The 13,524-nt window shown below is 37.2% G+C and overlaps 1 protein-coding gene across 1 annotated transcript; it reads right to left on the reverse strand.

Annotated features, from left to right (window-relative positions):
- Positions 1 to 202: 202 nt before the first annotated feature.
- LOC128030216 (steroid 17-alpha-hydroxylase/17,20 lyase-like) lies at positions 203 to 11,547 on the reverse strand. Its single transcript, XM_052617688.1, has 4 exons — positions 11,326 to 11,547; positions 3,524 to 3,690; positions 740 to 855; positions 203 to 638 (listed from the first exon to the last, which is right to left on the reverse strand). The coding sequence occupies exons 1-4, from the start codon at positions 11,545 to 11,547 to the stop codon at positions 394 to 396; spliced, it is 750 nt and encodes a 249-aa protein (XP_052473648.1). The 3' UTR covers positions 203 to 393.
- Between the last annotated feature and the right edge of the window lie 1,977 nt (positions 11,548 to 13,524).

Here is a 13,524-nt window from a genome sequence, read left to right on the forward strand (position 1 = left end):
AATTGGAATGTTTGAGTTAAAATGGTCTGCAAGAGCGTGATTATAAACGCAAAATGTGGAGTAGCGAGTGGATTCATTTTCTAGTTTAGCGTGATGTCGTTGAAAGTCATTGACAACCTCTAGTCCCATTTATCCCCTGATTAGCAACCACCTTTTTGAAGACACACAAAAAAATCAAGAGTAGGGTATTACTACTGTACTGTACTTTATGCTGTAGAATGAAATGGGAAAATAGCTTGAGCTTGTGTTAACTACAAACATTATTTCAGGCATTTAACTGAAAACCTATTCAAGAACCATTAACACTGGGATGATGGAATGGAAAGTAAAAAAAAAAAAAAATCAGCTTGTGCGTTTTAGGACTCATTCCTGCGGTGCTCTATTCATAATCAGTTACTGTTCTCTTGGGTGTGCTATAACTGTGTGTGGTTTGACTTTAAGAACCACGCTGGCGACGCCTCGCAGGTCAGGCAGAGGCTCCTCTTTACTGGCAGGCAGGAACTGAAAGTCTCGCAGTAGATAGGCAGTGAAGAGAAACATCTCCATGTTGGCTACTGCCTCTCCCAGACACAGTCGGGCCCCTCCTCCAAAAGGAATCAGGGCACGAAGGGACCCTCCACCACCTTCCAAAAAGCGTTCTGCAATAAATTAGATTCACTGTGACAGTTAATCAGCACTGCATTGTGTACTATGTAAATATGCAAATTAGAAAAGTTGGACAGTATGTGTGGTTTTGTACCTGGTTTGAAGCTGTATGGATCATCCCAGACCTCTAGATCATGGTGGGCACCATATAGATTAGGAATGATTATTGTATTCTTGGGGATGAAATGGCCTGCAATACTAAATAGAGGACTGAATGAATTTCTCACAGGAATCTAACTTACAAATTAAAAGAAAACGCCACCGCTTTTCCATATTCCACTATGTTCTTCCCTCAATTTAGACGAGTTGATACGTACCTCTCCCCTCTCAGTAGGTGCACTCAATCGATGTAGCGTGCGGTGGCACTATGCTAACATTTAGCTTAGAGCCATTCATTCTTTAGGATCCTAACAGGAATTAATTTAGAAGCTACCAAACACTTCCATGTTTTTTCCACTCCTGAAAGCTGATGATATTACTGCTCCAAGGTCGAAGTGCTATTCCGCCATACTTTATAGTTATCATTTTTTATCCGCCATGTTTTATTTTGTGTCACCATACTTACTTGTGTAACTACTAATGTAACTGTCTTTAAATAGGGAAAACATTGAAGTGTTTGGTGGCTTCTAAATTTATCCCTGTTTGAATCCTAAGGAATGAATAGTGCTAAGCTAAACTTTAGCATAGTGGTACCACGTTACTGCAAATGAGACAGGAGAGATACACATCAACTCATCTGATTTGAGGGAAAAACATAGTGGAATATGGAAAAAATTGTGGCATTTTGCTTTAATGCAGCACTGTCGTTTAAATATTACTCAAACTGATCTGTTACAGAACCCAGTGAGCAACCTACACAGGCAGCATTAAGGATTCAGCATTTGGACATCATGCCAACAAAGCAGATGCTGTTCCAAAAAGTTGGCATCTTGATTATGCGGTCAAAAATGACTTTATTTTGGAAAAATTCTATGGTATTGTTGCATATTTGTACTGAAAGCAATCCAAGAAAGCAGTTCTTGCATATTTGTACTGAAAGCAATCCAAGAAAGAAAGTTCAGTTCAAATGTAAGAAAGCTTAAATTCTCACACATTTGGGTCATGGGATTTTATTTAATCAGCGTGCAGTTTGATGGCTCTGAAACGCATAATTTTTTCCCCCTTCCACTCTCTCGTGATGCCAAGACGGAAGTGTCTTAAACTGTAAATTTGTTAATTGTCTGCTAGATGCTGACTGCAAAAGGGAGTCAATCCCATAGACTTCCCATATTGAAATGCCTAATTTTACAGCAGAAAAAAAAACATGTTTACAGCCTGGTCTACATAGCTAATTTTGCCCTTCATGAGAACTGTGAGAGGGGTGAACTCATCCGTTTAAAGGGGGGGGGGGGGGGGGGGAATGCTATTTCATGCAAACTGAGTTTTTTACACTGTTATAGAGTTGGATTCCCATGCTAAACATGGACAAAGTTTCAAAAATGAAGTTTGTTCCAAAAAAACCTCTTCCGGTTTGTCACAAGTTTCGGAAAGTTTTTTTCGAGTATGGCTCTGTGTGACGTTAGATGGAGCGGAATTTCCTTATATGGGTCCTAGGGCACTTCTGCAAGTGTTTTTGTTTGTTCCCTGCATTTCGAAGATGCTTGTTTTACAAACAAGGCCCAGTTTGACGACGGATTTGTGTATCGTTTATTTCTTAAGGATGATGCAATCCCAACGAAAAAGGGTCACGATCGTGTGTTGGAACCGCAGGCGGTGAGTAAAACTGCTTAAAATATCTCTGTCTCCTTGTTAGTGCGTCCCCTCCCATGCCGGAGACCCCGGTTCGAGCCCCGCTCGGAGCGAGTCGTTGCTGCTGCTGCTCTCGTTCAGTTTCAGCCTCGGGATCTGATTCTGGATCATAAATAAACGGCTGAATCTGACTGTTAGCCATGGTTTGTTTTGGATGATGGTTTTTCCCTCACGATAATGTCACAGCTTCCACATGCTCTCAACGCAAAAGCCTACTGACGTCTTTAGCTCCGCCCACACGTCACGCCTCCAGCCGGACTATCTTTCTCTTATGAATATAATAAAACTAAAGACTTTTTGGAGTTATGAAGGATGCAGTACTACTCTATAGGTACTCAAGATTAACAGGATATTGAGTGAAAACGAGCATTTCACCCCCCCTTTAATTATATTAAGCCTTAAATTTCTATTAAGGGCGTGGCCACTTGAGTGACAGGTGGATTGCCGCTAGGTGGGCGTGGTTTCACCAACCAGTTCCCTCCTCTTTTCACATTTACGATTATTTCAACTAAATTTAGTCATTTTTAGTCTAAAATTTAGATTTTTAGTCAACTAAACCACACAGTCATCTGTCAAGAAAAGTTCAGACCTCAGAAAAATGAATGAATTGACTGATCAATAGATAGATCCGATCACTACAAACAGTATATTCCATGCATGCATCATCTGTTTTTCACCAGAAGATCCAGTTGAGACATTTTGATTTAAATAATTATTTTCCCTTTGAAACATATACGTGTATTGTTCACAATAAAATTCTGATTAGCAGCACCTGATTAAGATTATCAGTCGATAGCTCCATGAACTGAACTGAGTGTGGTAGATAGAAGAGACAGTACTACATTACAAGATACAGTACAGATACAGTACACAATATGCAGAGTTAAAAACCACTGTTCTATAACAAGCTCTTGGAAAACAGATTGGATGGGCTAGTGAGTAATGTGAGTAATCAGCCCTGTGTTTAATATGACCAATGCATTATCCAGAATGGGCTGCCGGGTTGGTTTCTACATGTTTTAAAATTGCTAATGAAGAGTTGAAACTAATCATGAGCAATCACAGCACTTTGATTTGACTTGATACTCACCTGCTGTTTCGTATGGCTCTGTGGGGCACAGCAAGGGGAGCTACAGGTCGAAGTCTTAACATCTCACTGATCAGAGCACACATATATGGGATTCTGTGTCGGTCACTGTACTGAGGGTAGTGCACATCCAGCACACCACACAGCTCCTCATACACTTTATTCTGAACCTGTATAATTTGGAAACAAGATGTGCTTTGTGCTGAATGATTGTTTATAGACTTGTAGATCTGTGGCTTATTTCATGAAGCTGGTTTAAGTCTAAGTAGACCTAAGTAGATATACATCAATACAGGTCTTTGAAAGTGCTTGAATTTATTTTGTGCAAGAGATTTTCTGGAAAAAAAATCCATATTGTTCCCTCTGGTCTACTAATGTGTGGCCTATGTATACTAGCTTGCTTGATTTACATTAGTAACATGCATTTATGTGTTATGTGTTTCCTGCGTGAGGTACTTTGCCATGACATTCATGCTTGCACGAAACTACTACGATGGAACCTCAACGTTTCACAGACACATTGTGAAAATTAATGTTGATTTGCTTTGCTTGTTAAGATGTTAACCCCTAAGCAAGAAAAACTTATATAGTCTATCCATGCAAAATAGGGTTGCCAACCGTTCCGTATAATACGATATTGTCCCGTATTTAAAGCATCAGAAAAAAGTTCCATATAAAAGCTATATGCCGTATGACAATCTAGACCAAGGGTTCTCAAAGTATACATTCAAAGGTCCGTATCTGAATTTTCATTAACGTGAAAAGCTCTGAAATAATTATTACAAAACTTGTTTTTAATAAATATGATTATAACTTTATATAACAATTCAACTATATATGCAATTATCATATTCATTGTCATTAAGTCGACCTTGCATTTACTCTTTGAACTGTTAGCTAACCTGAATAAAGTATCTTGCAATTATCATATTCATTGTCATTAAGTCGTACTTGCATTTACTCTTTGAATTGTTAGCTAACTTGAATAAAGTAGCTTACTGCATTTTTATAACTGAAATACGCTGTTATACAGCAGTGAATTATATTACATTATTTCATGCAGCACAAATGTCAATCTGTGTAACAAAATATGTGCATATTTAGGCCTAACAGTTACAGACAAACTACATTCATGTTCATTTGCCCAGACAGTCAACAATGATAGATTTTTTGGAAACGCTGTTTTGTACTCATTCATTCACTAGTCTGTTGGGGCTCAGTCAGTTGAATGTGGTGCTAACTCTGCCGGTCGTGAAAAACCTAGCTCTCGCAGGGTGAAATCGGTGATTTTCTATTGAATGAAAGATGAAAGGTTTATCCAAAATGTCGCTAATTGCTATGAGCTTTGTCTCACAAAGAAGTTGGTAAAAAACACAACACTGGTTCATGCGCCACTGTGTGTGTGTGTGTGTGTGCACCACGGAGGTCTGAGTGATACAAATAGTGAACTTGAAGTACAAAGTGGAGGTCTTTTCAGATCGAATTCCCTCCCGGTCTGAATCTGGACCGGAGTCTGAGTTTTGAGAAGGGCTGATCTAGACCCTACAAATAACCAATTAATCATTCTTTTTGCACAAATCATCATTTGAATTGCAAACATAGCCAGTAGCCAATTAAGAAAGGCTTTAAGATCTTGCAGAATCCTCTGCCGCCTGGTCGTTCCTATTTCACAGCAATGCTTGCACTAACGCTTTTAAAATTGTAACTTCTAGCAGATTCCTAAACCTGAATCTCATTAATATTGAAGAAGCACCAAGCACCAAAAGCCGCCTACACACTCCAAGTTCTCTTTAAGATATTCATTTTTAAGAATTCATAGGTAACATGGTCAGAATTTATCTTAAATAAAAAGCTTTTGTAACATTATACGCAATACCATACAAAAGCTTGGAGTCAATATATTTTTTTATTTATTTATTTTCTTTTTTTTATTGGGGTGGGGGATTATTGTAGAAATTAACACTTCTATTTAGCAAGGATGCTTTAAATTTACAAAGACATTTATAATGTTACAAAAGAATTCCATTTCAGATAAATGCTGATCTTCTGAACTTTCTATTCTTCAAAGAAACCTGAAAAAAGTATATTCAGCTGTTTTCAACAACAACAGCAATAATAATAAATGTTTTTTGGAGCACCAAATCAGTATATTAGAATGATTTCTGAAGGATTATGTGACTGGAGAAATGATACTAAAAATTCAGCCTTGAATCACAGGAATAAATTACATTTTAAAATATATTCAATAATAAAAAAAAAAAAGTTATTTTAAATAGTGAAAAATCTTTCACAATTTTACTGTTTTTGTTGTACTTTGGATAAAATACATGCAGGCTTGATAGATACTTCTTTAAAAACAATGTTACTGTTCAAAAATGTTTGACTGGTAGTGTATATTGTGAATAAAATTGTGTATCAATAAATAAAACATCTAATCGCTTGACTTTATTTTGTTTCTTATCCATATTATATCCTTATGAAAGGAGATGTTAGGCAGAATGATGTGTCATTCAGTTAATTTTCATATAGTAATTAAATGGTAAATAAGAAGGTTTCTCTGTCATCTCTTTTTGTGTGTCAAATATATTTATTTGTATAAATTGTATAATAATTGTAATTACATAATAATATTTCCCAAAGCTGAAGTGATTAGACTATATTTTATTTATTTGTTATGCATAACAGTATTTTAACTAATTGCAAGAGCTGAATAATCAATCAAATTCTATTGATTAATTAGTGAAATTGATGATTAGTCGATTAATCGTTCTAAAAAATCGTTAGATTAATCAATTATCAAAATAATCGTTGTTGCAGTCCTAAAACCAATGTTATTCATGTGTCATGCAAAAACAAAGGAACCAGTGTCTTCCTGCTCTCTAAAGTCTTCTTCTTTAGTAATGTCTCAGTTATCTCTTTTTTCTTTACAGTCTTTCCACTAATTTTACCGTTCATTCCCTATCGTATATGCCCTTTAATGCTGATAGGCTATATTTACAGAGCTATGTAATACTCTGTCTGATCAATCCAATCCACTTCATTTTCACGCTATTTGCACATTCAGGTCTATGGAAAAAACAATATAGCACAGACAACTAGCAAATATTCACAAAATTACTTGTTTCTGAGAAATTGCTGACTGCACCTTTAAGCTCTAAAATGATAAAAAGCAAAATAAAAAAAAATAGTTTATCTTTCACACAAATTTCCATCTGTTGCTCACATTAGGACTTAAAATATTAGGAATAGCATATAGATATTATGTACTACTTTTATGGTGCTTTTTTAATCTTTGGAGTTTTTTCAGTCCCTCGCCAAAATTCACTTTAATTGTATGGAAAACAGCAGCATGGACATTGTGCTAAAATTCTTTTCTAATTTATTACTTTTCTAATTTATTACATTGTGCTAAATCTTTCATTTTCTATGGACGAAAGAAAATAATGTGTTTGGAACAACATTTCTGAGTAAATGATGGTAACCAAATTCTTGTATTTGTAGTGAACTTTTCCATTTATCATTAAAGTTTAAGGTGTGACACTGCAGGTGAACAGGGTAAAAAAAAAAAAAAAAACTAATAGTTATCACCTTACTTACTAAATTGATTAATTAAATTGATAATTGCAAAACAAATTGTATTACAATGTTATGTTCCTGATTAAAATGTATACCACCTGATGAAAGTGATTGATTGTGAAGATCCTCGAGTCTAGTGAAACACAGAGAGTGTTTGTCATGTCCACGGATGGGACATGATGGGTGGCTACTTGTAATGATGCTTACGCTAAAGCAGGTCCACATCAGTTAGACCACTGCTCTGTTGCTGACCTGACCTTACCCTCTTAGTCAAAACAGTGCCAAGCCTTGAGAGGTTTACACACCTAACAAAACAATCATCTACTGACAAGCATTTCTGGGAATTCATGAGCCAAAAACTTACCACTATTTAAACAAAACACTTTAATCCAGTTGTATTTCACTTGTTTGTAATTTCTAGACTTTCTTGTTGTTGTTTATGAGCAACGGTTTCATTTAAACATTTATGTTCAAAATTATTCAACCCCCCAAAACTCAAATTTTGTGCAGAATCTTTTATTCTTTAAAATCAACATTAAATGCTGTCTGTAAGTGCTTTGAAGTTTATGTCAGCTCTCTACTACAGTCTTGGCCCATTCATGGCCTGAAAAAGCTTTCAGTTCATTGATAATCTTTGGTTTTCACATTCATCACTGCTTTCTTTAAATTCAGCCAGACATTTTCAATGAGAATTACATTCTGGAGACTGAATAGGCCACTAAAGAACATTCTATGACTGATCACTGAACCAAGCAGAAGAAGATTTGGATGTGTACTTTGGGATGACTGTTATGCAGGAAAGTCCATTGATCATCAGCTTCAGTCTTTGCACCAAAGGCATCACAATTCTGCTCCACAGGTCTACAGAAATGAATTTTATAAAGTTCCAGTCTGCCTTTTGTTCTACTTGATCAAGAGTGGTATTCATCAAGATGTCTCAACATGTAGGCCATACTTGTCTAGTGTTCTTCTTACAAGCTGCATTGAAATGGTTTTCTTCCTTCCATCAGGTCATCTTGCAAGTCTTTGGTTTAACATTGCAGATTTTCTTCAGTTGCTCTGATTAAACATTTTATGATATTGTGCTTTTTCTTCAACACCCTCAAAGGTTTTCTGGTACAACATACTTTAAGCTAAGAAATAAGGCTGAGAACTGTGTCTCTAGGAACTTTAAATGTCTTAGAAATCTTCATATATCCTTAGCCTTTCTAAAGTAATACAATATTTATTCTCTTTAGCTTTTGTGAGATCTCTGTTGACATTTTTGCTACTCAACTTCAGCAAATGCATGGGCGAACTGTATGTATGTGTAACAGCTCAAGCTAATTCTGTTTTTAATAGAGTTTCTAAAGGCTTAATTGTGTTTTGAGACTGTTTTATTCCCTGCATGCAAAGAAATGATTTAAAAACAATCTCAATATTGTACACGTATAAGGTCGATGCTTTGATGCCATTAACATTGCAAATATACGTTTAAGTGAGTAATTACTGAATGTTATGAAAATAGTCATTGGAGAATTCAGTTTATGATAGTATCTATGTTTTGGAACATGATAACTGGGTTCAAGCTCCAAGCTGTTTCATGGATGGGTGTCCATTTGCTTTGTTTCAAAACAGCTTGGCCATCTAAAACTGGTATATCCAGGTTATACTTTCTTGTTCCAGGATGTTCCAAAAAACCAACTCGACCACCTACCATGCTTTTTGATGTTATGTTTGTTTATTAACCCAGTGATGGTCCACCTGCTCATGACCAGCTAGAAACAACCTACCACATTAAATAAACCAGCTTGACCACCTTTACTTCTTTTCTTTGTTTGGATTTTTGTTTCTGTAGCCCATTATGATCTACCAGCTAATGACCAGCTCAAACGAGTAAGAAAAGCCAGTTTGATCAACAAAAAATTATGAGCTGCTCTGTTCATGTTTTAAAATGGTCTATTAACTTAAACCATTTGTTGGCTCTTAGACCAGCTAGAATCCAGCTAGCTATCCTTCTAAAACCAGCTTGACCACCTTTTCTTGATAGCAGTTCGGTTGTGGAACGCCTGAGAAGTGACATACTGCTTTGGCTGGCATTTGTCAGTATGCATTGTGAATTAACCTTTAAAATTGTATGAACAGGTTGTAGGTTTGTTGTCAAAAATGGTCTGCTAACTTCCTAATGCACAGCTAGTAACCTTCCAGCTTAATTTGGATCTCCAGCAGTGATGTGAAAATCTGATTTAGTTGATTTGAGGTCTTTTATATACTTTGGGCTGCACCAACATGAAAGTCGGCAAGGTCATGTTGGAAACATCCAACAATTCAAGATATGCATAACAAGTAAATGAAGGTGATGTTAACAGATGCAAAAGCATTTGAAGTAATGGCCAATCCCAATGTATTGCTTATGTTGGACCAATTCTCAGAGAATAATATGAGAGCATAAAGCCTGGGTCTGTTACTCTCCTCCTGTACTCTTGAGGTGCTCTAACCTCTTTTCCTCCCTCCTCCAAAAGATTAAAAGAAGCTTTACTAACAAGGGTTTAGCATGCCAAGCACTAATAATCATGACACAGATTTTGTGATGCACTGCCCTTTCAGCTTCCTCTTCAGATATGAAATGAGTCTTCAGAAAAAATAAATACTCCTAGGAAGCTGTATCACCCCACTATGACAAATCATGTCTCAAAGACTGGACTGGCATGAAACCCAGCGGGAAGATGTGAAAGAGGCCTCAAAAGTGTGTGTTTTTATAAACTTAAATTGATATGTCTTGATTCATCTGTGTGTGGTCAATGTTAGTCTGCTAAGCTGTCTATTAAACACAGAGTGTCTCAAATACCCAAAAGAAAAGAAAAAAGATTTAGCTTTGACGCCTTATGGTTGTTAATGTGATTGTTTCGTTGATACCGAATCTGAAATGTTTTGTAAAGCACTATCATTTTAAATCATGAAAACAGATATGCTAAAACGTAGCTAAACCATGTGTATGTCATACAGGTTCTCAGTTCCAATAATCTGTAGCAAGAAAATAAAAGCAAGTTTATAATTCAGAATACATGTAGATTCCTTTTCTGCTATAAGTGAGATGTTGAGTAAATAAATTCCCTCAAACTGCAGTTCAGACTACATGTTGCATCCATCAACTTGGTACTCTTCAGTGTTGGGCAAGCTACTTGGAAAATGTAGTGAGCTAAGCTACCAGTTACTCTACAGTAAATGAAGCTTCACTACACTGAAGCTACCCCCCTGGGAAATGTAGCAAGCTAAGCTACACCAACAGTAGCTTGCTACATCTAAGCTATTACATTACAAAAATTACATTTTTATGTTGAACACGTTTTATTACAAATCAATGCTATCTCGGTGCTTAAAACTGTCAGTCAAACAGATAGGCAGGTGTAATTGTTTAGTTTAACAGTTTTTTGTATTCCTTATCAAAAACAATCAAAATACATGTAATTAACAATGTGCGCACAAGTAAGTGTATGCACCTGTTGCATGGGCATGCACTGAACATCTCCTGTTTGTGAAAATCATGTGAAAATATATTGTATGTAGAAACTTTTTTCCCCCTAAAACATATTTATATTTAATGTGTATTATATTAAAAATTATATTAAATATTAATTCAATCATTCAAAAAATGATCTGATATTTTAAGAGAATTGTTGACAATGACACACTCATAAAAGTCTGCAGGGGTCTTCTCGAAGAAAAGTGCTGTCTGTGTTTTTTTTTCTCTGCATGTTGGTAACATCACATGACAAGTTTTTCAAATGATAATAAACAGTAAAGGAATACACACACACACACACACACACACACACACACACACACACACACACACACACACACACACACATATATATATATATATATATATATATATATATATATATATATATATATATATATATATATGATGAATATTTTATTGTGAATTATTTCATAATTAATATATATATATATTGCATGCATGAATCTGGCAGCAATTGACAGCACTCTGAACCAATGTCAAACAGGCATTGTCAGACTGACATTACTCTAGCCCAGTTTTTGCCAATCCTGGTCCTGGAGAACCCCAACTCTGCACGTTTTTGTTGTCTCTCTTATCTGATTCACACATTTTATTCTGATTCACACAGAACAGAATCAATCAAGCATCAGCTGCCTTTGGCAGACTCCGGCGGCGGGTTTTTCAGAACAAGAACCTTCATCTCAACACAAAAATATGCATCTACCAAGCAGTCTGCATCACCACCCTCCTCTACAGCTGTGAAGCATGGGTTACTTACAGCCGCCACATCAAGTCCCTGGAACACTTCCACATCTGCTGTCTCCAGTGCATCCTGGGAATCACTTGGTGTGACAGAGTGCCTCACACTGAGATCCTGAGGAGAGCAGGCTGCAAGAGTATTGAGGCCACAATCACCCTCAGGTTGGCTCAGGAGAAAAACACCCATAAATACCAGTAACACCGATATACCCACATGCAATAGAACCTGTGGATCCAGGATCGGATTATTCAGCCATCAGAAAACTCACCGGTTAAACGACAGAAGTGGACGTCATCATTGGATTCGATGGACAACCGCAAGCAAGCAAGTGAGTGTCGTGGCGCAGTATTTTAGATGTAGGACAGGATTCAATCCACCACTTCAATCCTCATTCTCTTTAGCCATTTTGTTGGTTTTCTGTCAGTGTTTCGTTTGACTTTCCCAGATATTTACCCAACATTTTGAAGCTACATTATTTTTTATTTATTTAAAAGGAATAATAATTAAAACTTTATTTTTTTATTTTTATTTTTTACATGGTTTACCATTAATGTGAATGTGTTATAGCTAATAGAAAGTATAATTTCAGTACTGTTATTCAAACATTTGTGACATTATATTTTATAATTCTTTTTCCATTTTATTTTCATTTTTTTCCAAAAAGCAGCTTTTCCATCTCAGACCTCCCTTGAACGGTGCTGTGTATTTATTGTAGAGATGGGGGCTTCTGGTATACTGGTGCAAACACCGACAAGGTTTCCAAAGCTATGATAGTGTCCCAAAGTGAGTTTGAATAGTATAGTGTTATCATTATGTAATTTATTTTCCAAATAATCTTTGTACATATACATATAGTAGGTACTCTGAAGGTTGGAGCCAAACTTTGCAGGACAGTCGATCGCCAGGAGCAGGGTTAGGCACCCCTGATTTAAACTGAACTGAGATGACATCACTGAATTCAATGATGAACTGCCTTTAACTGTCATTTTGCATGATTGACACACTGTTTTACTAATAAATGTTGTTCAGTTGCTTTGACGCAATATATTTTGTTTAAAGCGCTATATAAATAAAGGTGACTTGACTTGACATTGCCACTAATCTACCCATAACATGTTTGACTGGCTTATGTAAAAACTTTAAAGGCATTTTTCTCAGTTTCAGTGTTTCAGTTACTGCACTTTGCCTATGTAGGGCAGTTTAGATGTGTTACTTTCATGCATTTCAGTTTCCTTATTTGGTCATGTTCCTTTTCCCTTGTGCTTAAATACCCTGTGTTCCTCCTTGTCCGTGATTAATGTGATATTGTATTGTTATGTTGGATGTGGCCTTATTCTCCCGCGATCATTAAAATAACCCTTTTGTATACCTTCTTCCTCATGTGCCTTCCTTAAGACACCAGTAGCCGTAACAGAATCACGGACCCGAAAGTGTATTTAGTGTTTTTTTCTTTCTTTTTTTATTTTGTTTTTCCCCTCTCCCAGAATGGCCTCACCAGCAGTCCAACTCCTGTGCCTGGAGCAACTGGACCGTTCGCTGGAAAACCACACCAGGGACTGTCTCGATCTGGCGTGCCTTACCCACTTCCCCGACTGCTCGCTCTGTAACTTTTATTACACCGGCCTGAGCGAGCGGTCTAAGGCACGCCTGCCAGCGAACGATCCCAGAGAGGATTTCGCTGCTTTCGTGGAGTGGGTGCTGGAGAAAAATGGATCGTCGTTCACCATCTGCACCGCCAAAGAGGATATCTCTAGCCCCACTCCTGAACCAGAGACCAGCCAGCTGTCATTCTGCTACACGGAGATAAAGCCAGAGCCCACCGCAGCCGCAGAGCCCGAGCCTATCATTGTCGGGGAGCAAGGACTCGAGAGCTCGACTGACCAGGTGTGTAAGCGCACCACCGTGCGTCGTGGGATTATTGGTGGAGATCGAGGCTATGGAGGAAAGCCCTGCCAACACTCCTGCAACTGAGGGTGAGCTGCATCTGGTTTCTGTAAATTATATGAAGGAATTAATGGACCTTATAGACTGTTTTTTTGGAGGTAAATCCTTAATCTCTTATTTCTCCTCTTGTTCCACCCAGCCCTGAATCTCCTGTTTCTCCACTGGTTCCGTCCAGCCCTGATCCTCCTGTGTTCCCTCCCAGCCTCCCTCTCCCGCCTC

The sequence above is a fragment of the Carassius gibelio genome, chromosome A16, assembly GCF_023724105.1.
Source record: "Carassius gibelio isolate Cgi1373 ecotype wild population from Czech Republic chromosome A16, carGib1.2-hapl.c, whole genome shotgun sequence".
In the NCBI taxonomy this organism is placed as follows: Eukaryota; Metazoa; Chordata; class Actinopteri; order Cypriniformes; family Cyprinidae; genus Carassius; species Carassius gibelio.

Coding starts and splice junctions, on each gene's coding strand:
- LOC128030216 (XM_052617688.1), bottom strand. CDS start 11,547: ATGGGTGTTTTTCTCCTGAGCCAACCTGAGGGTGATTGTGGCCTCAAT. Junction 3,691..11,325: donor GTGGTGATGCAGACTGCTTG/GTAGATGCATAT, acceptor CAAATTATACAG/GTTCAGAATAAAGTGTATGA. Junction 639..739: donor TCCATACAGCTTCAAACCAG/GTACAAAACCAC, acceptor AATTTATTGCAG/AACGCTTTTTGGAAGGTGGT.